This window comes from Herpailurus yagouaroundi, unplaced genomic scaffold, assembly GCF_014898765.1.
Source record: "Herpailurus yagouaroundi ecotype Mexico unplaced genomic scaffold, PumYag 159, whole genome shotgun sequence".
Taxonomy (NCBI): Eukaryota; Metazoa; Chordata; class Mammalia; order Carnivora; family Felidae; genus Herpailurus; species Herpailurus yagouaroundi.
Genome location: NW_024412400.1, coordinates 6165267 through 6187862, shown reverse-complemented (window position 1 = coordinate 6187862; position 22596 = coordinate 6165267). Strand labels below are relative to the sequence as shown.

Here is a 22596-nt window from a genome sequence, read left to right as displayed (position 1 = left end):
CTCCCTGCTCCCTGACACCTGCACTGCCTCCTGGGTACCAGGCTGCCAGCCCCCGCTCACCCCCCGGAGCCCCCAAGTCCACACAGCCCCGGCACCCCATCCCAACACGCCCGTGTACCAGCGGGCATATCCTCCCTCCTCCCGCCGCCTCAGCCCACCCCCTCTCCGGGGCCAGCCCTGCCCAGTCTCCCCTCTCCCACCTGCTTCAACTGCACGTAGGCAAGGCCAGTTCTCCCCGTCTTGGACAAGCTTCCCTCTGCCAGACAACCTTCCCGGTACCACCTCTGCCTGCACAGCACACTTGCAGGACCCCATCCACCGTCGCCCACCGTCCTCTGCTCTCAGCCACTCCCCAGCTCACGTCTGACTCGGCCCGCCCTGCAGGAGACCTGGTGAGCACGCCCAGGTGCCCGAGCTTGTGTTTCTTCAAGTTATTACCTTGGCATCTGCCTCTCACACCCACCAAATCCCTCTCACCAAGGCCACCCAGTGACCTCCATTCTCTGAAGTTCAGTAAAGACAGAAATGGGCGCATGATGATGAGCCCCGAGGCCGGGAAGGGAACCACCAAAAGGAAGGAAGGTAGAAGAGAAATTCCAAACTAACCCAAAGGAAAACAGAACAAAGTCACAGAGAGCACAAGAAAGAAAAAGTAAAACGAATCACAAAATAAGGGAGAAATATATAGATTTTTTCCTATTAAAAGATAACGCCAGGTTGGGCTTTTAAAAAGCTCAGCTCTCTGTTGTTTACAAAGAAACATCTCAAAGCGATAAAGGGTGAAAACAGGGAAGGACACAGAGGACGTTTAGTTCTCAATGCATCTGACGACACAGCAGCGAAGAAGTGAAACTGCTGGAAACACCAGGAGGTTTTCCTTTTTTTTTTTTTTTTTTTTAAGATTTTAGTTTTAAGTAATCTCTCCACCCAACGTGGGGCTCGAGCTTCCAACCCTGTGATCAAGAGTCGGAGATGCCAGGAGACCTTAATGAAATAAAGCCGATTAAAGCGCAAAATCAATGTCCCTCCCCTAACTGCCCGGACCTAGTGGACACACGGAGCAGGGTCACAGGCTGCCAGCGCCCCCGCCTGCTGCACATTCCTTACAATTGCCAAGGAGCTTAACGACAGACCTGCCCTGGCCCTGCCCCTCGAGACACTGGCTCAGCCTGTGGGGTGGCCTAGCCTCACCATGCCTTAATCCCTCCACCTCCAGATTGCCACAGCTCCTCCTGTGGCCCAGACGCTCCCCGTTCTCACACGTTTCCTCAGGCCCAGCTGGCTCGTCCTCCCTCCTCGTAGCCTGGACGCCCCTCCACGGGGGAGCCTGCCCCGCACCCTATGCGATTCTCCAGCAGTCCCCTCGATGCCCTCAACCTGGGACAGCCCACAGTCCCGTCTGCACCCCCATCGGCACGGGAGCCTCTCGGCGGACTCTGCCGTCTGTTCCCTCTGGATCCCCAGCAACTTGTACAGCACCTGGCTGTGGCTCAGTACTGCTGGCTAAAGGGATGGGAAAAGGTGTCCCCTGCCAGTGTCTGTCCTTTTGCAAAGTGAACCTGATGAGAACAGCATCTAAGGCCCCACGCACTGAGGGACCCACGGCTGGGCAAGGGCAAGTCCTGCGCTCAAGCATGGAAGCAGCTGTCTCTGACATCCTCCGGGCTGGCTGGTCGCTCCAGGGTCTTCCTCAGTCACCACAGGCCACCCGGATTCCTGGGCCTGGTCACGGGCCATCAGCTTCCCTCGGCCCCATCATCCCTCCCAGCCTTGCCCACCACATGGCACAGCCAGTAGATAGAGCCCCAGTTTATCTCGTGAGCCTCTTACCACAGGGGCTGGAGTTATTCAAGCGAAGGACCCGGGTGACTGTGTCTCCTCCGGAGACCTGGGTGCCGAACCTGGAGGCAGGAGACGGGGTTCAGCGCAGCCATAACCAGCATGCACCTTGCAGGCAGGGCTGCTTCAGAGAGGAGGCTGGAACTGGGGCTCAGGCCGGGAGGAGGCCCGCAGTGGTTTATCCTGAAGTCATGAAGACCCAGGGCTGGAGTCCTTCCCTGTGCAGTGCCTGGTGAGCTGGGACCTGGGCTGTTGGATGCCCTGGTAGCACCCGCTCCACACCCCCACCCCCCATCTACCGACAGCGCAGATCCCAACTCGTGGGGTGGGGCCCGAGGCTTGGCACTGACCTCAGGCCACACGGACTACTTGCTACTTCTATCCTCCAAAGTTCTCTGCGATGTGCAAACAGCAGCCATGTCCCCGGAGGGGACATGCCTCTCTCCTCCAGGGCAGCCCTGTCCTGGGGCTTTCTTGCTGGGTGGCACCAAGTGGCCTTGGGCCAGCTGGAGAGCCACGAGTCAGCACGGGGAGCCACGTTTGGAGGCCAGGGGGTTTCAAGGGTTAGAGGATGAGGCCGGGGGCGGGGGAGAGGGTCACCTGATGACAGGCTCCTTCTGCAACTGGTCTGTGGTATAGTAAGTGGTCCTCAGGGAGCTGATGGGGCAGCCCACGACTGCCATATGCACCGGGATGACTGTTGGTGGCAGGTCGCCCACCTGCAAACACACACCAATCCTTTGTCTCTTGTCCCTTGCTGCCATGGCATTCCCTGGCTCCGCATTCTCTCTGTTCACGGCCTTCCCTCCCCAAATAAGACAATGTACGTAGCTCACTCCTCTGTACTAAACTAAGAAATGCTTGTTGGGTCATCCGTTCGCAATTATCCCTGTATCCTCCAGTCCAGAGGACCACACAAGAACCATGCACAGCAGGTACCCGTGGCACCTGAACGAGTGAGTGGAAGGCCAGTGGGAGAGTGAGTGAATGCACCAAGGGCTAGGTGACAATATGGCTTTGGGAGGCCGTTACGGCTTCTCCACACTCACTGCCCCTCCAGGCCTCATGTCCTGGCCCAAGCAGGCGGCCCATCAGATTCCTCTGCCCTCCTCAGTGTGGGCCCAGCCTCGTGGGACCCCACAGGAAAAGGTATGGAAGGTTTTGCTCACGAGGACCCCTCCTGCCCGAATCCCTGTGGTTGCCGCGGAGGTGAATGCCTATCCCAAGCTCAGTGGGCACGGTCTTACAATGTGGAGAGATTTGAGAGGCTGAGGGCCAGGGGTTGAAGGAGACAGAGCTCGGAGGTAAGGCCGGGCCCAGGACATCTGTCCTTACCGTGCAGATGAGGTCGTCCCAGTACTCGCCCCACATGTTTGCATAGCCCGTGATGTCGATGCGCAGCTGCTGGTGGGCCCCCAGCATGCCCTGGGAAATGTGGGGAAAGAAGGCAGCTCCTTTCCCATGAGACAACAGGCTTTCCATAAAATCTGGGCGAGAACCAGGAATGGGGATTCAGGACTCCAGGGTAGGAATGAGGTCCAAACCCTCAGGAGTTAGCGAAACACTGTACCAGAGAAGCCGCTCCACAGGCTCTCCTTGGTCTGGCTAAGCAGACCTTCCTGGGAGCCCAGAATCCAGCAGACGGCCTTCTTTACCTCTTGGGGGTCAGGCCCCAGTGGGAAACCTCCCTTCGGAGCTGCCACCCGTCCCAGTCAAAACCAGGCCCTGTGCACAGGCCATCTGCCCTAGCCAGAAGATGGCCTCATTCAAAAGGGGGGCACGGAGGGCTACGGCCATCTCAGAGGTCTTGCTAGAAAAGACACTGGAATGGGGTCTGTGGCCAGGGTCCCCTCCCTGCGGCAGGCAGCCCACCCCTGAGAAGGCCCCAGGAAACGCTGCTCTGGCCCGCCCGGGGTTCTTACTCAGCTGCTCCCGCTTGGCCAAGCGTTCTCGAATCCGCGACGTCTTCAGCAGGGCAGGGGGCACGTCGGGGCTTTTACCAGACGGGACACAGAAACAGCATCAGGCCATCAGGCCTGTTCCCCGGAGCTGAGCCACCTCTCTGGGCGACGAGCATCCCACCAGGGGCACGGGGGGAGGAAGGCGGCTCTGCCCGCTCCTCGCAAGGGAGAAGTCAGGTCTGTTCACCTCCCTCTCTGGTCTCGGGGCCTGCCACACCCCTGTCGCCCAAAGCACCCCAGCTACCGGCCACCTTCCAGCCCAGGCATTGCCTTCTAAGAAACTCAGGAGGGACCTGTTATCCCTAAGCTCTGTGCCCTGGTGATCCTGGATACAGACCCAGCCCAGGGCCCTCCTCTCTTGCCCGGCCTTCTGCAAAAGGCCCTCTTTCCAGTCTTTCCTGCCGACACCGGTCCAGCATCGAGTGTGCACTAACTTTCCTGGAGTGGGCGAGTTAATGGCTCATAAACCCCTAGTGGCTCCCACCACCCACGGCAGGGGTTTTTATGTTGGGCTCCCCTGACTTAGGAGGTTAAGCGGTGAGGGGTTCGCTGGTGGGGTGCAAGACATGCCAATTTCTGGGCACTACTACCCCCCCCGGGGGCTGATTTCCAGTTACAGCTTTGCAGAAGGCCTCACTGCCACGTCTCTGCCCTCACAGCTCCCTCCGCTGCCAGTGAACTTCTCCCTTATGCACTGGCCTGCATGCTGCCTGACCTACCGGAAACCCTCTACCTCACCACAGCCCCCGGCCTCTCCCGGAGGCCCCCCCCCCAGAGTCCGGGAGGTGGGCCGGTGGGAACCCCTCCTCTATGTGTCTCCGTGTCTAAACACAGGGAGAGACGCACCTTCTCTCTCCTCATACCAGCCGGCCTCTGGCCACTTAGGCCACACGTGTGCCCAACGGGGCCAACCCACCCAGCCACATCCTCCCTGGGACATGAATCCCCACACTTACAGGCTGGGTTTCTGATTCGGGCCGTTTGAGGGGCCTCCGAAGTACTCAAACTTGAGGGTGAAGGGCGTCTGTATCGGGGAGCGGTTGGTCAGGATGAGCTGGCGGTTCACGCGGGTCCTCAGAGGCACCGTGGAGCCAAAGTCGAGGCGGAGCTCCTGCAGGTGGTCCGGCCACAGCTCTGTGCTGAGAAAGCTGCCCCGTGCCCAGGGGCACCAAGTTACACGCCACCCTTGGCCCTGCCCAGTGAGCCCGCTTGGGTGGGAGCGCGAGAGCCACCTACGCGCGAGACTTCATCCTTGGGCTGCCTCCCCGGTGAGCTGCCACCCCAAGACACGTGCCAACAGGGGCCTCGGCTCCATAAACTCTCCCTGCCCTGGGGCGACGGGCCCGGCTCCCAGTTGCTGGGCCTCGTAGCTGCCGACAGCCCCGTCCCCTGCGTCTCCTACCCGCCTGGACGTCGCGCCACCAAGTGTGTGGGCAAAGACTGCACAGAGGGCGGGGTTTGGGTAGGGAGACCTGTTCCCACAGAGGTCGTGAGGGGCCTCGGTGACACCGTGGCCCTTTCTCGGCTGCAGGAATCAGCCGGGAGTAGGCCGGTGCCACCGTGGCACCACTGCTAGGCTAGTCCTTCGTACGGTCGCTCAGCCCTCGGGCCCCGGCCCCAGCCCTGGGCTCACCTGCCGTCAGAGCCCTCCGCAGAGATGGCAATAGCCACTTGCAGTCCCTGGGGTTTCCCAGAAATGCCCAGGACCACTGGCTCCTTCATGCCCGACACGGTACAAGGGAGGGCCAGATGGCTCAGCTCGTCCTGTAAGAAAGCCCACCGGGGGCACATCACTACAGGTAAGTAAGTCCCAGGGCGGCCTGAGACGGTCTTCCCTCGCACAGGTGGTTGTCGTGGGGCGCTCAGCACAAAATCTTGACCTCTGTTCCGTCCCATCTCTCTGGCAGGGCTCCCCAGTCCCTCCCTCCGGTGAGCCACCGTCACCGGCCTAGCCCGCTATCCCACGCCCCGGGCCCTTCCTCAGGGCTCCTGGCTCAGTCTGCTCCAAATATCTGGCCGTGCCCACGCGGACGGGGACCCCCTCAAAGTGGGCCTCTGGAGAAGCCACACGCTCATTCCGATGAAGCTGCTACGACAGAAATCAAGCCCTGCCTGCGTCGGGTCTGCTCTGTGCCTGAGCCCATCTGCCCGTCACCCTGGAGCTCAGATGCAGCTGAGGAAGAAAGTCTACTCTGTCCACGTTTGCCGGGGAGGAAATGAGACAGAGTCTCTTTTCCCACCAGAACCGCAAACAGATAGCTGGCAGCCAGCCCCAACGGCCTTCCTGTGGGCCGAGCTGGGGAGCAGCTGTGCCCTTCCTGGGACAAGGTGGCCACCAGTGAGCCTCGGGATCATCCGGGCAAATTGGTAAGCTGGGCCCACCCTCAGCTGCAGAGGAGGGGAGGGGTAGGCTGGAGCCAAAGGCCAGACGTGGCCAGTGGGTTTCGGCACAATCAGGCCTGCTCCGGGCTTCCTGACCTCGTATCCCTAGACGGCAGGCCTAATGGGGACGGGGACCCCAGCCTCATGGGAGGCAGGAGTGGGACTTGAGGCAGACCTCCCCGCCAGTACAGGTACGGTTGCGGGGTGCCTTCCCAGTGCCTCGGGCCCCCTCACCACCGTACTCACCTGGGTGTGAGCAGTGAACTCCAGGCTGAGCTGGAGCTCCTCACTGGGACCCAGCGTGCCACGTCTCGGGGAGACCTTGGCCGTGCAGAAGTCTGCTTGGTGCCCCAACAGCTGGCAGACACGAGGACAGGCCTGTTGTCACCCGCGGGGTTCCCGGCACGGACCCAGGATCCACGCGGCGCTGGAGGCTGGCAGGCTGGAGGCCCGCAGCGGGACCAGGGGGGCTGCGTGCTCGCTGGTGGGAGTAATCCACTGGTCCTTTCCCCTCCCCTTCCTGGATGAACCTCACACCTGTCAGGAGTTGCTGGGCTGAACAAGCTGCCCCGGGAGACCTAGGGTGATGGTGGCCAGAGGGCTGCTGCCTCTGATGGCAGCAACAGACTCTGGGCAATGGACAGGGCCACGGGGGAGAGGAGAGCCTCTCTTCCGGGGAGCACCTGGGGGGCAACGTCCCTCTCCGCACGGGCCTCTGGTGCTGACCGTGCAGGCTCACTCACCTTGCCCCAGTGGAAGCGGGTGGGCAGGAGTGTGCCATTGATGAGTCTAATGGTTGCCTTGGTGGGCACGCCCAGGTAGAGGTTGCTGACTTCCACGTGGCTGTTTTGCAGGTACACGTAGGGCTCCTGTATGTCGGCGTATACAGGAAGGTAGCTGGAACACAAGGAAGAAAGAAGAAACAAAACCATCTTTATTTTCAGATGATACAATGATGTTTACAGATGATACACGCCCCCATCAGATGTCACAGTATAAAATCTCAGATAATCTCTGCCACTGTGAGAGGCAGGGTAGTGGGCAGTCTCGTACACAGTAGGTGCAAAAACAAAACCAAACAAAACCCCAACGATTTAAAACGAGCACGTGTTTCCATAACGAAGTACTAAATACATGCAGAAATGACTATTACACACATCTACAGTTTAAATATATATGCAGTTTAAAGAATAATAAAAAAGAACACCTATACATCCCCCTCAACCCGCTTAAAAAGCAAAATATCGCCAGCCAGCTTAAGAAAATGAATATTATGCTTCAAAGTCATTTGGGAAGGGATGGGGACAAGTGGAGGAAGGATACGAATGAAACGATATTAGTGGTGATTTGATCGTTACTGAAGGTGATGGGTACATGGGGGCTCATAATACGGTCCTATCTTTATGTATGTAAGAAAGTTTCCACAAGAAAGAGAAAAAGGCAGGCAGGAAGGAAGAAGGGAGGGAGGAAGAAAGATAGGCAATAGCACCAATGACCTCTGAAATCTCTAGCGTGTGCTTCCCAGAATACAGCGGTAGTTGCTCATTTAAATATGTCATGATTTTTGGTGTCCATTCTCCTGTTGACACACGTTCATGGTTTCCAGGTTTTCGCTACTGTGAACAGGCTGGCTGTGAGCATCCCACGTGAGCACTCGACTCCCAGTGTGTAGGTGTGTGTCCCTCGAGGAGCACATCTCCAGGGGCTGATGCTGGGTCACGGGGAATGCACATAGTTCCCTTAACTGGGCAACGCAAAGTGCTGTTGAAAGTGATTGCACTAACTGACGCTCCTTTAGCACCCAAACTGGAAGGATACACCCTATAATATCACCAGTGAATTATCTCCGGGCAATGGATTTTCTTTCCTGTAATTTCCAAATTTCATAGAACACGTTTCAGTACCTTTCAGTTTGGAAATGCCTGTAAATACTTAGTGCCACGCAACATAAATGTACTGTGAGTAGACGCAGGGTGTGTTGTAGCAGCCCCGTCCCCCCCCCCCCGCCCCCCCCCCGCACGCCCTCTTACCTCCAGGCTCCGTTTACCACCTCCAGCTCCAGGACGGTCTGCAGGCGCTGGCACTGCTTGGCCTCCAAGGTGATGGTCACCCTGCACTCCCCCAGAGCAGGGATCTGGCCGCTCGAGGGCTCAATGTCGAAGGGAGACACCTGATGTGGAGGTCAGTCGAGAAGGACGAGGAGTGAGGACACTTGGAATTGCAGAACTGGTGGCTTTCCTGTCCCCACCGAGATAAGGAGCACCGGTCTGACTGAGGCCTGGCCGCCCCCCCCCCCCCCCACCCGCCATGGCCACACTGCCTCCTGAGGGCGGCACTGAACCTGCAAAGGTCACACCCAGGAGGGTGTTTCCCCCTTTGGTCTCTTCATTCCAGGAGACGGAGACAGTGAGTGCCAGGCACTTGCCTGCAGGGCAGCCTGCCCACCCGATGGGGGCCTGCCTTCGCCTACCCCCCCTCCCACCCACCCAGCTGCCATGCTGGCCAGGTCGGGTCCAGGGCGCTTGTCGTGGGCTCTGTGCTCTCTAGCTTCTGACGGCTCACCTCCCCGGCACTGGTGGGAGGGAAGGGCTGGCCTAACACTCAGTAAAAGTAGTTCCTGTGCTCAAGTATGGGGCCCAAGCTCTGCCAGTAAAGAAGAGACCTTTTGCTTTCCTTGGTCTTTGTTCCTCACAGGCATCTCCCTGGGAGTCCTGGGGGCATGCTGTAGGCCAGGACTGGGTTTCTGTGCCCCTGACCTGAGCACATCCAACAAACCCCAAATCCAACATTATTTTTGGGAGCCCAAAAGAATACAGAGAACTGTTGAGACAGGATTCGTGCCAGCCTCCATTGGGACAGAAATCCTGATATATGACGAAATTGATGGCTACTTCAATTACAAAATGTTGTCATTCTTCACAGTGGGAGACAAACCCAGACTGGGAATTAGAGAACTGGGATCCGATGATTCTACCACCCGCTAGCTGTGTGACCCTGGAGAAGCTGCTGTCCCTCTCTGTCTCTATCCAGTAAGGAGGTTGGCTGTGGTCTGTAAGTTTCTAAGTGTGCTCTGGGAAGTCCCAGCGTGCCTAGGGCAGGGGACTAGGATGTGGGGAGAGGCGGGATGGGGCAGGGGGTGCCTAACAAGGTGGCCAGAGCGGTTACCCTTTGTGAGTGTGAGCCTGGAGGGAAAGCACTAAACTCCAAGCCTATGTAACAGGGTGCTTGCCTGCAGTGGTTCTTGGCAATGGTGTTGGTGATTTGATGCAAAGTTTCCTAACTGCTAAGTGTCGGTGCCCCGCTGGAGACATGAGGCTGTTGCCTCAAAGGACAAGGCCAGTCAAGTGGAAAGGAAAAGTCCCCGAGAAAGGGAATACCTGCTGGCAGGTAAGATGGATGTGTGGCCGCACCCGTCTTTCCTCAGCTTCTGAATATGGAGGACGGGGTGGGGGGCAATGTTCTGACCCGGAAGGGGGCAAGCAAGAGGGGATCTCGGCAGGAAGCGGTCAGAGGGAGGGTGCTTTCACCACACAGACCTAGTCGGAGCCTCCCACACGGACCACAAGGAGCTACGGCGGCTTCTAAGGAGCCACGGCTGCCACCTGTGTGAAGAGTGGGGGCGACCCGCCGTGATTTACAGCGAATCCCTGGCAGCTAGGGAGGGACTGAAGTTTTGTGCCACTTGCTCTGGATTTCACATTGATTTAAAGGTCCGACGACAGGGGCGCCTGGGTGGCTCAGCCGGTTAAGCATCCGACTCTTGGTTTCGGCTCAGGTCCTGATCTCAGGGTCTGTGAGTTTGAGTCCCACGTGGGGCTCTTAGGCGATGATGATAATACTTAACAACTTTTAGTACTTTCCGTTTTTGTAAGAAAAAGGAAAGGGCTTTGAGTGGAAACGAATCCTGTGTTCTTTCTCGGAGCCCTTGTTTGGGCCCCAAGTCCACGCCCAAGTGCCCCCTGGTGGCGGTACTCAAACTGCAAGCACAGTCCCCGGGAGGTTTTGAACTTTTGAGGCGAGCCCCTCCCACCTGCCCCTTCCTAGAGGCCCGGGAGCTTCCCACCCAACTCAGCTGCCCATTTTCTTCCTAACTCAGGCTGCTTTTTAAAAACGTTTATTTATTTTGAGAGAGAGAGAGGGCGAGCCAGCAGGGGAGGGGCAGAGAGAGAGGAAGAGAGAGAATCCCAAGCAGTCTCCGTTCTGTCAGTGCACAGCCCGATGCAGGGCTCGAACCCATGAACAGTTAGATCATGACCTGAGCTGAAACCAAGAGTCGGATGCTTAACTGACTGAGCCACCCAGAGGCCCCCAGCTTGTTTTGACAGAAGGAAAAACCCCTGTCTTATTTCCACATCGGATGGTGGAGAAAGGAACAGGAAAATCCAGTTCAGGATTAAGTTCTGCTGTAGAGGGGACCCCAAGTGCCTCACAGGTGGGGAGAACTGGGGACGCTGCCAGGAGGGAGTCACCAGGCAAGCTCTTCCTTTCCAGCCTCAACACTCCAAATGCACCAGGACAGGTTTCACTGTCCCTACCCCACGGGTCAATAGGCTTGTGTGTGTGTGTGTGTGTGTGTGTGTGTGTGTGTGTTTGGGGGGGGGGGAGGGTCCATTTAGCCAGAGGTGCCTGACTTACACTCTCCTGCCTTTCTTGGAGGCACACCAGGCTCTCCTTCATGCACCACGTGGCTGGGAGCTGGCTGATGTTCTGGATCTGGATGGAGTCGGTGGCTTTCTGCCCCAGGCGTAGCAAACCAAACTGAAGGGCTGAGGCTTTGATGACAAGGGCCGGCCCCTGAGACATCCAGAGGGGCCTGTCGCCGGACCGCCTGGGAGTGGGGGCTCTGTGCCCTACCCCTGCCACCCTTCTGGCCACCCAGCTGCCCAGCCCCCCGAACAGCACCTTAAAGGCCGCCTCAATGTGTAACACCACCGGTGAGGGTGAGTTTTGGATTTCACACGGCAGGTCCTGGCTTGTTGGGCCGGGGACACCCCCGGTAAAGCTCAACTCAAAATCCTCCACCTCGTTGGGCTCTGGGAGAGAGGGCAAAGTGAGCTGGAGAAAGGGGGCGGGGCACTTTCCGGCTGCGGCTGGGCCCAGATGCCTGGCCTTTGCTGACTTCTCGTCCACCATGTGGACGAGGCTGCGGCCGGAGCTGATCCCGGGACCCCCCGAATGCCTGCACAGGCCCCTCTTCCTCTCAGGTCTCCTTCCCCAGCCAGCCCCAGGAGGTGCCCCCGGTACCTATGGTCCCTGCGCAGGGTTCCACGTCAATGATGTGGCAGTCACTGACCTTCCCCCACAGGTACCTGACGGGGGACTTGCTGTTGTTCCACATCTGCAAGACATGCCCCAATCCAGGCTCCCCGAGCACTGCCCCTGCACACATCTGTACCCCGAAGGACTGCGGGGCTCCGGGCTCACAACGGGTCCCCCTGACACCCTCCCTCCCCGCTAATTCTTGGCCATCAACGCCACGCGGCAGGGTCCGTGGGCATCGTGTCCTGCCAGAGACCCAGGAGCGCAGGAAGGCTTCCGCAGCCCTATCATTCAGAGGATGCTGGGGAGCTGGTAAGATGACAGACATGCCCAGTCCGGCATCGGGTTACAACCAGTAAGCTGCCATCTGCCCCTCCAGCCGTACCCCGCCCCCCCCCCCCCCCATAGTCATGCCAAGTTCAGCCCAGGCTCGGGAGAGACCACAGCCTACCTTAAAATCTTTCTTCACGTTTATACCAATGTAGTTCTCCCCGGGGATGATGAGGGCATACGGTTCCAAGAGGACCTGGAAAGGTTCTACCGAGCCTTTCACCTCGATTTCCAGGACAATGATGTCATCCGCAGAGCATGAGCAATCCTTCAAGGTTTCCAATTCCAAGCTGAACACAAACCCGCCGGGAGCTAAGAGCCGACGCAGCCCAGGAGCATGGCCCTCCGTGCCCCTCACCTCTGTCCCTTGCCTGGGGTCTTGTGAAGAGGAAGCACTCCCCCCCCGCCCCCCGCCCCCCCCCACAGCTCCTAAGCGCCCTCAAATCAGAGGCCCAGCCAACCAGTGATGAACTCCCGTCACAGTACTGGGACGGGGCCCCTTGCCGCTGCCTCCAGGGACCACACCGCAGCGGCATGGGCACCCAGCCCGGGGTCTCTCCAGAGGCTGACTGGAGGCCCACCCTGACCGTCTGCCCGGGGCAGAGCTGGTAGAGATGCCCCCACGGGGCACAGCCTCGCCTCGTTAGTCACCACTGCCCAGGGCCCACTGAGTGGAGCCCGGCGAGCTGTCCCCCGCGGCTGAGCCCCTCCAGGCCTCAGGACAAGGCAAAGTGCTCCCCCGCATCAAAGCCTGCCGGGGAGCCGGGGGCTCCTTCACCCCTTCGCGTTGCCTTCCCCAGGACCCCCAAGGAGAAGGCAGGCCCCGCTGCCCAGCCCTCGCGCAGGGCCCAGCCCCCGCTCACCTCGTGGGCTCTGGGACTTCTTCTAGCACCATCTGGAGCACACTGTGAAAATCCCTCAGCTGCAAGACAAACACAGTGCCCTGAAAACAGACTGCCCTCCGTTCAGGTGGCCCCGGAGAAGCCGGGAGCCATGGCAGGAATTCCTTCTCCCCCTGGCCTCGCTGCCACAAAGGCCTTCTGGAAAACACAGTGCTGCTACCTCCCCCCTACCCTAGGGGAAGAGGTGTGGGCCTGCCAGGACGGGAGCCAGGACTCAGGGGGGCCACCGCAGACTCCAGACTGGTGTTCCTCCCTCAGCTGCGCCCAAGCGGACAGGAAGGAAAGGCCCTCCAGACCCTGACGTTGCCCACCAGCAGAGCCCTCGACCGTAGGCGGCACCACACCCTCCCAGAACAGTGAGGCCAGGGTGCGGAGCTGAGAGGCAGAGGGTCCCAGGGCACCCCCTTCACACCCAGCTCTCACTCCCCTCTCGAGTCACACACAGGGCCTCGCACTGGAGCCCCATGTGAACCTTGTGCTCTGCACCTGCACCTCACACACCGGGGGGTGCTGGGGGCTGCCCAGGGGTGGCACTGTTGTCGACTTAGTGGAAACACGGAAGACACCAGAGCTGAGGAAATGAGCCCAGGGTCTCGCGGCAGACCGGGTGTGTGCACGGTCAGGACCCGGCCAGAGAGGCTGCTTCGTCCTCCAGCCCCACTCTTAGCTACGGGCCGGCCTCAGAGGGTGCCGGGATCTCGTCAGGCTCGGCTGTGGCCTCAGTGTCACTAAAGAACATGGGCAGGGGGTGGTGGAAGTACCCTGACCCAGGCATGCGTGACCACCACGATGGCACCATTTTAACCTCACGAGGAGAGAAGCTCAGGATGAACTCGTGGTCCGTGTGGGGGCTGAGCACCCCTCTCTCGGGCAGGACGGAGAAGGCCGTCTCCCTGTCAGGGTGGTACTTGAGGCTGTCCATGCTGTAGGTCTCTCCAGGCATTAGGGGATGCAGGTTTGGCTTCATGATCTGCCAGTGGAAGGCCAGCTCCACGTGCCTGTGGGGGCAGGGGATCCAAGGCCGCATCCCACCTCTGCCGGGACCGGTCTTCCCACCCCCTGCCTGGCCCGGCCCTGCTCTAGGAGCAGGAAGTGGCCAGGTCAGCCCTGAGGCTCGTCCAGTGGAGGAGCCTGGGGAGCGTGTGGGTCAGAGAGTCTGCCAGAGACCTCGTAAGAGAGCTGCCCCCTCCCCACCATAGCAGTTGGGGGTTAGAGCCACAGTGACTCAGGAAAATGCTGAACACAGGGAACCAGGCTCTAACTATTAGGCTACGGACCCTAGGACATTTTTCTGCGGTGTCTCCTACCATGTGAGAGTTCCAAAGGTTTGCCCCATGAACTGCCCCCTCCACTGCCCTCCACCTCTCCAGCTGTGGCCTCCCAGGGCGGCTCTGTCCGGCACTGGCTGCCAACAGGGCAGGGACAGCTGCATGGGGGTGGGGCGGCGGGACTCTGGCACACTGCTGACAGGGAGGGACAGCAGATGGTAAGGCCCAGGGTCAGCCGGGAAGCCTGGCTGGCAGTGAGAACTGAACCCACTGGCCACAATCTGATCCTGGGACGTGGATGGCTTCCCCTCATGGGCATGGCAAGGCCTCTCTGTAAAACCGTTCTGGGGCTAAGGGTAGTCCAGGATAACCTAGAACACTGCCCACTATAACTTCCTGCAGTGAGGGAAAACGTACGTATCTGCTCTGTCCAGTGTGGCTAGCGACACGTGGCTAGCACTCAACGTGTGACTGGGGCCACCGAAAAAGGGAGTTTTAGTTTAATTTTAGTTGATTTCAACTTAAATGGTCACCTGTGGCCACCATGATGGACAGGGAAAATCTGGAGCCTCCTTGCCCACTGGGAGCTCCGGGCCAGGCGGGGAAGGAGAAAGGGTGTGTGTTGAAGGGTACTGCCCAGCGGTCACTCACGTAGCGTTTCTAATAATGAGCTGTTTTCTAGCCGTGGACTGAACGTTCTCAGGCTCAAAGCGTATGAAGTGCTGGGCTGTTACGTCTGTAAGCTCTCCAGGCTCCGGCTGACTTTCTTCACCAGAAATATAGATCAGATCCAAAGCAACCAGCTGCCCAATTCCTGACACAGTAAGGTGATAAAAAGGGCTGAAATCAGGACTCTGTGGCCAAAGGCTGTCACGGGATCTACGCTACCATCCACAGGCAACCGGCCTTGATCATGACCCCAGGAGGTGGACACAAGAAGGTAACAGGGGCTTCAGCACGCAGATCCTGTCCCCACATCTTCCCAGACCAAAAGGAGGTGATTTTGATAACCTGGTACATAGCGGGTACTCAGTTAAATGCTTGCTGGGTCAAACTGGAAGGGAGGGAGGGAGGGAGGGAGGGAGGGAGGGAGGAAGGAAGGAAGATAAGTAGGTAGGTGGGTAGGTAGGCGGGTGGGCATCTTGGGGAAATTGCAGCAGGATGCCCCAGAACCTGAGGTGGCCTGGGCGCACACACAAGCCCACCTACGGTCACCAGCTCCTTTATCTGGCAGTTGTCGCACACAATGACGAAGGTCTGCTGTGCCTTTTCCAGGCTTGTCGGGAGGAACAAGACCTGGGGAGAGAAGGGCTGTCTTTCAGGACCTCCCCCTCTCAGACGCGCACCCCTCCCCTTATTCTCCACCCCTCGTTTCCGTCTCTGCTGCTCCCCCTTCTCCCGAAAGCCAGGGCGTTCTGCCAAGGCTCCACCCCAGACTAAGGCAGGAAGCAAGTTGAAAGGCATGAAGGAAAGGTTCACAGAGACTGAGATGCAAACGGCTCTTAAACAAATGACAACACGTTTAACCTCATTCATGATAAAAGAAATGGAAAGGAAAACCACGCAGAAAACATTTTCACTCTTCATACTGGTAAAGAGCAGAAAGTTAGGAATCGTAAATGCGACAAGAAGATATCTTCATTTTCTCCAAAATCATCTGGAGGGAAAGCGGGGGTTGGCTGGAAGAGATGGAAGGGTGTAGATGCCATATGGTTGGCCAAGAGTTGATAAACGTTGACGTTGGGTACTGAGGACACAGTGATCATTAAACTAGCCTCTCCGTTTTTGTATAGGCTTTAACAGTCTATGATAATAGTTTTTCCTTTTTTTTTTAAACAGTTTTTAAGTTTGACAACACATTGTTGGCAAGAGTGTGAGAAAACAGGCACCCTCATATCTCCGCATGGTGGCGATTTTGGCAATGTGTATCACAATTCGGACCAGCAGAGACCCCCGAGACAGCAAAACCACTTCAAGGACTGTAACCTGCTGGGAGACTCATAGTTGGACAGAGTGATGTATGCAGTCGCCAAAATGGCCAGAGATCAGAAAAAACCTTCATGTCCATCAGTGGGGGACGGCTGACCTGAATCATGGTTCGTTCACACAGTGGAATACTATGCAGCTGTGAAAAATACGAGACTGCTCCTTAAGATCTAGCAGAACTGGGGCGCCTGGGTGGCTCAGTCGGTTAAGCGTCCGACTTTGGCTCAGGTCACGATCTCACGGTTCATGAGTTTGAGCCTGCATCGGGCTCTGTGCTGACAGCTTGGAGCCTGGAGCCTGCTTCCGATTCTGTGTCTCCTTCTATCTCTGCCCCTCCCCCACTTGTGCTCTGTCTCTGTCTCTCAAAAATAAATAAATGTTAAAAAAATATTAAAAAAAAAAGTCTAGCAGAACTGGGACACCTGGGTGGCTCAGTGGGTTAAGCGTCTGATTCTTGGTTTTGGCTCAGCTTGCGATCTCATGGTTCGTGAGCTCCAGCCCCATGTCAAGCTCTGTGCTGATGGCATGGAGCCTGCTTGGGATTCTCTCTCTCCTTCTCTCTCTGCCCCTCCCCTCCTTGTGTGCACGTTTTCTCTCTCAAAATAAATACACATTTAGAAAACAAAGGTATCGCAGAACGGTGAGTGGACAGCGATGTGTGGGAAGGAAAAGTGGAGACAAAGGACAACACGCACGGTGTATCTCTGAAAGGGCGTTCAGAGGACCCGGTGAGGTTGTGGATATCTGGGTGGCTGAAAAGCTGCAGTAGAAAAGGACATTTGACCGTTCATTCCCATCTCTGGATTTTAGTCATGTGAATTTGTTTCTTACTTGGAAATATGAGTACGTTTTAAAACAAAACCCCAATCAAAAAAGAAAATACGCAAGGAACACCAAGGGGAAAAACCTCCTCTTGACTCCTCACTGCTCCCCACAGGGTCCTGCTGCTCCCCTCTGCCTTTCCCTGGGGATCAGAGGACGGTGGCGTGAGGGAGGTGTCCTGGCCTGGCCAGGGGTGACTGGCCCCAATTTCTTAAAGCCACACCGCAAGGTACTGACACGGTCTGGACCAGACAAGAGGACCCAAGCCATCCCCCAGCAGCAGGCGAGGACTGATAAAGCCCTATGATGCCCTGAATTGGCCTCATCCCAACTCCAAGAGCCAGGTTCTTACTGGGGATCAGATCGGCACAGACATGAGCATGACAGCATCACTCCAGGGCTCCAAAAGATCCCATCAGGCACTTGAAACTGGAAAGCAGCTGATACAGGGAAGTCCTCCTTTTCACCATGAAAAAGCAACTTACAGCAGTGGTCCTCAGACTTTCTGCGCACCGCAGAGCTTTAAAAATCCTATGCCTTGGGGTGCCGGGGTGGCTCAGGTGGTTAAGGTTCCAACTCTTGGTTTCAGCTCTGGTCACGCTCTCACAGTTTATGGGATCAAGCTCCACGCCGGGCTCTGCGCCGACAGCACGGAGCCTGCTTAGGATCCTCTCTCTCCCTTTCTCTCTCTCTGCTCCTCCCAGGTGTGCTCTCTTTCTCTCTTTCAAATAAATAAACTTAAAAAAAAAAAATCCTATGCCTCAGGCAAACCCCAGACCCATTAACTCGAAACCTCAGGATGTGGCCAAGAGAGCAATGTGTCTGCAAGGTTCTCAGGAGGCTGCGATAGGCAGCTACATTTGAAAACCCCATGGCTCTTGGCTCTCACTGTCTGATGCCATGGCGTGGTCCAAATCCTCCTCGCCAGAAACCAGACAGCCTTCACTCTTGAATGTCGGTGCCTCCTCCAGCAGACTAGCGAGGAAGGCCACGTACACTTGTGGCACAGTCAGATTCCTGGGCCAGGGAGTCAGGGAGGGCGAAGGTGTGGAACGAGAGGGGCAGGGAGACGTCACCGTTTCCCACAGACCGTGCTGGGGACCAGTGAGAAGGTGTGATGAGCCCAAGGGACCGCTGAAAGAAGCTGGTTGGGAAAGGATAAGCCCACAGCCCGCAGATCCGACTCCGGGAGCTTTAAGCGGACGTTCAGAATAAGGCCTAAGGAAGCCAAGCCTTGCAGACTGTATAACCAAGAATTAAAGAAAAAAGAGGACAAAGCCACTGTCAGTCCCCAGGCACCAGATCTGGCAGGGGTGGGGGCTGGTATCCAAGAGAGATCGAAGAACCAAAGGACGATCCTGGAGGCAGCTGAGGTGGAAGGGACCCCCCTGCTAACGGTGTGGACAGGCAGCACCTGGGGATCATGATGGAAATGCTGGGGCTGTCTCCACTTGCTTTGTCAGAGGGATCATAAGGCAGGCAAATCGCCTCACCCCCACAGAATGTGAGACTATGCTCCTACACAGAAGCCACCCTGGAATGGGGGTGGATATTCGGGTCATGAAAACACAGAGGCAAAATGAAATCATGCAAGCAGTTGAGGAAACAGTCACGGCCAATCGTAACAAGGAGAAAACACACGTCATGTCAATTACCCACCTCCACATACACGGCCTGGCCCGGAGCCAGCTCAAACATGGAAGGCAGGATTCCAAAGGGAGGTTGCTCAACGAAGCCCAAGGTTGCGACAGCCTTAGAGAAAAGTGGAAAATTACACAAGAGTGCGGAAGAGATTGTAAAATCCAGCAGTTAAGATTACACACTTCTCGAAACATCCATTTTGCAATCTGAAGGATATTAAGGACCATCCGGTACACAGTCAGTGAAGAAACTGAGGCCCGTCCATTCAGCAAGCACTCGCTCCACCTTCCCTGGGCACCAGGCGCGCTTCCCAAGGCTCCCAGAACCCCTGTGAAGGGCTGACCACTGGTAGGAGGAGGAAGGAACACCCCTGACGAGTGCTTCACACGTGCAGCAACAGTGTGAGAGAAGCCCTCATCCAGGAGATGGGCTCCCCCAGCACAGTCCCTTCCCCACCACAGTGCCCGGTGTGGCTGGCACCAGCTTGCGTGTCTGCCTCCATCCCCAATCCGCCCCTGGGGCTCGAAGCTGCAGCCAGAGCCGAGGGGAGCCCCCACCTTGCTGGCAAGGCTGCAGCTCGATTGCCGACCAAGGGAGCCGTCTCAGCAGGCCGGGGACACGACCCCACACGTACGGGACCCGGCAGGTAGCAGAAGTGAGCGAAACGTGTGTCCTCCGGATCTATCGCTTGTTTTCCAGAGACACAGTTACCAAGAAATATCCCGCCCACAAGAAAAACAACCGTGTGCACATGCGGTCGACGGTGCAGTGCCGGGCTCCAGCCAGTGGGGCCGCGGTGAGGCTTGGCCCAGCGCTGCCCGGCTGCCAGTTTTTCAGAGACTGGAAATGCAGACTTTTACATGAACTCTCCCGGCTTCTCAAGGTCGTCTCAAAAAATGTTCTTAAGCACAGTGCCAAATAAATATGCACACAGAATTCAGTCCAACAGCTGCCACCTTGTGACCCTGTATCTCTTAAAACATTGGCGGGGCGCCTGGGTGGCTCAGTCGGTTAAGCGTCCGACTTCGGCTCAGGTCATGATCTCGTGTGATCTCGCGTGATCTTGCGTGAGTTCGGGCCCCGCGTCGGGCTCTGTGCTGACCGCTCAGAGCCTGGAGCCTGCTTTGGATTCTGGGTCTCCATCGCTCTCTGCCCCTCCCCTGTTCATGCTCTGTCTCTCTGTCTCAAAAATAAATAAATGTTAACCAAAAAAAAAGAAAAATTAAAAAAAAATTGGCTACGGTGGTGACCACCTGAAGGAATAAATGCAGCGACACGTGAGCCAGGCCTGGGAGGGCGAGGGAGGTGAGACCACCCGCCCAGGTGACACGGGTGTCAGCACCGGACTCCGTACGTCTGGATCCGCGTGTGGATCACGGCAGCCGGGGGAGAGGGTACGCTGTTCTTTTTCCCGTGTGTTTCCCATCACAGGTGCACTCCGGGAAGTCCCCACGGGGTGGCGGTGGGGGGTTTCCTTTGCCGGATTCGTTCTCGCTCCAGGTAGCAGTCTGCGGTCACTTACCCTGAAGCTCAGTGGCGGCCAGCTCTTTTTAGGCATGATGCAGAACTTGCCGACGCTGAAGCCCACGTTTTTGCACAGGAACCTGGTTATCTTCATTCCCCCGATGAGGCAGTAGCCACAGTCCAATACCGGTGACACTGCAGCCATAGGAAAAGACGCACATGAGAAATAACCCGTCCTCCGGAGAGGCCCAGCCAGAGCTCAGAGCAGCCGTGGCCCGGCACCCAGAGCAGGGGATGAATGGGGACACTCCCTGACCCCCACTCCCACGTGGCAGCCTCCACGCACTGAGGGCTAGGAGTCTGTGCCCACTGTGGACTCAGGCCTCGGCCAGGACCACCCAGCATGGGCCTGGGGGTTGTGGTGAGAGTCCTAGCTTCTAGTCTGTGCCCAGGCTTGTAAATGAGGGGGCCCAGCCAAAGCCGGCCTTCCAAGGAAGCTCCCCGCACCCCCCCCCACCAGAGCCACAGAGGCGACATCTGCCGAGGGCCCTAGGCACCTCTTCCTTGCCTCTGTGTGGCGCAGGCCCTCGGGGGTGTCCACGAGTCAGAGGAGCCCATGCTGGAGCTAGCTGGGCTGCTAAACTCCTCTCCTCATGCGTGCGATTCGGAGTCAGCCTCCACTGGGAAGCAGGACAGTTGGGGTCTGACACCGTGGAAGTCTGCATGGTGTCCCTCCTTAGGACCCAGAAGCCCCTCCCCAAGAGGACCAAGTCGTGCACTGCCACAAAGGGGCCCTGAGAGCAGGCAGCCTGACTGAATCCCGGGGAGGGCAGCGCGCACACTCACATGTCAGCACTGGGGGTGGCCTCCGGGCTTGCAGGGGGATCACGAGCGTGTGGGCTGACTGGGTCTCAACTAAAATGAAATCATCAAAATCCCCGAGGCAGTCGGGAGAAAACTGGACCATATACTGGCAGGTCATCCCAGGGGCCACCATTCCGCCTTTTCCTGGGAACATCCCTGTGCATGAGAAAAGCAACCGATGAGGATCTGGGGACCAGCCGGCCACCAGGGCTTTGACTCAAGGGCTACAGACGGCAGCCAGAGGGTACAGCGAGTCCCCACCACAGCTGGGGCTGCTCCATGAGTAGATGCTGTCTGGGCCAAGGCCACGGCGACGGCAGAACAAGGGCACGCGAGGGGAACAGGCTGTGAGGGCAGGGAATCCAGGTGAAGACACCAGGGCTCGGGGCAGGGAGCAGGCGGGTGGGGGTTGGGGGCGTGGGGGACATGGTCCATCTGGAATAGTTAGGTGAGGCCACGCCTGGCCTGATGGGACAACAGAGAGCCATTCGAGCTTCTGAGCATAGTGGGGGAGGGGAATGACTCGATCAGGCCGTTCTTGGGATTTACAACACCGTGTTCACGGAAGCTGGAAGGCCAGCTGGGAAGCCACCGCAGTGTTAAGTTTAAGTGACGAATGAGGACGGCCTGACCGGACGCAGCGGCAGAACGGAGGGCAAGCAGAGAGAGGGCAGGCCCGGGCCTGGAGGGGTGACTGGAGAAAGGGCCTGGCAGGTCTCAGAGACACGGTCAGGAGGATGGGCTGGCGGGTGGGCAGGCTACTGGCAGAGCACGAGAGCCCAGGCCCATCAGAGGGCCACGCGGGCCGGTGCCAGGAGCGAGCCCAACACACAATTCCGAGGCGGTCCAGACCACAGCTGGGCTGACTCACCCAATCCCAGCGCGAAGTACGGCGTCGACGGTGGGATGACTCTTAGGCAGCGGCTGGCCGCGGTGGTGTTCTGTAGCGAGATCGCCATCTGCCCAAAGGTAAAGGGGAGCTCTTTTAGACAGCAACACACACGGACGAGGGACCCGAGGCCCGGACGGACTACCTAGCGCGGAAAGCGGGCAGAGGTAGAGATGAAATGGGTCTAGGCTGGCCAATGGGCACATGGGGATTCCTTTTGCCCATCGATCTACCTTCGATTGCATCTGGAAAAAATACAATACGAGGTGAACCGGAAGACGGGAATAGATCTGACCTCGGCTTTGCCCGCTTTAAAACAATAGCTGCTGTGTACTGAGTATCCGCCATGTGCCCTATCAACCTCACAATAACCAGGAAGAGGCGGGAGTTCTCGCTCTCTCACACCGCAGAAGCTGAAGTTCCCAGACGTTCCTTAACCCGTAGAGTTTTGAGATGTGAGCCCAGGAGATCGGGCTCCAACGTCCTGCTCACCTGGCCTCTTACTTGCCGACTTTTCCCCTACGTATATCCCTCTGGGCCACTTCTTCCCATGGGCACAGCGAAGAGAGCTATAGGCACCTGTATGATAAGGTTGTAATCGGGCCTCCCTCCAGCACTCAACCCATCCAACCCTATCAAATCCTGCCTTCTCTTCTTCCTCTCTCCGACTAGGAGACCCCCGGGGGCAAGGCCTAGGATTCGCGCACTGCTAACCCCCACCAGAAGAGGAGCTCGTATGCAAACATACCTTTTGCTTCGATTTTGTGAAATATTACACCGGGGAAAAATGGATAAAGTATAACATGACAAAAGCCAAGTTTCCATCACCCAGTTTAATAATAAATCATAAAAACACATGGGGCGCCTGGGTGGCTCAGTCAGTGAAGCATCCGACTTTGGCTCGGGTCATGATCTCACAGTTCATGGGTTCGAGCCCTGCGATGGGCTCTGTGCTGACCGCTCAGAGCCTAGAGCCTGCTTCAGATTCT

The 22596-nt window shown here is 57.7% G+C and overlaps 1 protein-coding gene across 3 annotated transcripts in view; it reads right to left on the bottom strand.

Moving 5' to 3' along the window:
- The window catches only part of DLEC1 (DLEC1 cilia and flagella associated protein), a 79699-nt gene that overhangs the window by 4873 nt on the left and 52230 nt on the right, over nucleotides 1–22596 (bottom strand). For 2 of the 3 annotated variants that reach the window (XM_040479794.1, XM_040479796.1), the window contains exons 7-27: nucleotides 21590–21677; nucleotides 20701–20874; nucleotides 19913–20049; nucleotides 18409–18501; nucleotides 15147–15237; nucleotides 14593–14755; nucleotides 13479–13671; nucleotides 12635–12693; nucleotides 11893–12061; nucleotides 11427–11520; nucleotides 11085–11215; nucleotides 10818–10976; nucleotides 8213–8352; nucleotides 6926–7079; nucleotides 6429–6539; nucleotides 5434–5564; nucleotides 4757–4948; nucleotides 3762–3832; nucleotides 3175–3326; nucleotides 2440–2558; nucleotides 1831–1901 (exon numbers count right to left, since the gene is read on the bottom strand). In XM_040479794.1, coding sequence (XP_040335728.1) covers nucleotides 1831–1901; nucleotides 2440–2558; nucleotides 3175–3326; nucleotides 3762–3832; nucleotides 4757–4948; nucleotides 5434–5564; nucleotides 6429–6539; nucleotides 6926–7079; nucleotides 8213–8352; nucleotides 10818–10976; nucleotides 11085–11215; nucleotides 11427–11520; nucleotides 11893–12061; nucleotides 12635–12693; nucleotides 13479–13671; nucleotides 14593–14755; nucleotides 15147–15237; nucleotides 18409–18501; nucleotides 19913–20049; nucleotides 20701–20874; nucleotides 21590–21677 — 2692 coding nt within the window. The remainder of the gene's footprint in view (nucleotides 1–1830; nucleotides 1902–2439; nucleotides 2559–3174; nucleotides 3327–3761; nucleotides 3833–4756; nucleotides 4949–5433; nucleotides 5565–6428; nucleotides 6540–6925; nucleotides 7080–8212; nucleotides 8353–10817; nucleotides 10977–11084; nucleotides 11216–11426; nucleotides 11521–11892; nucleotides 12062–12634; nucleotides 12694–13478; nucleotides 13672–14592; nucleotides 14756–15146; nucleotides 15238–18408; nucleotides 18502–19912; nucleotides 20050–20700; nucleotides 20875–21589; nucleotides 21678–22596) is intronic. The other variant, XM_040479795.1, reaches the window with a different exon arrangement.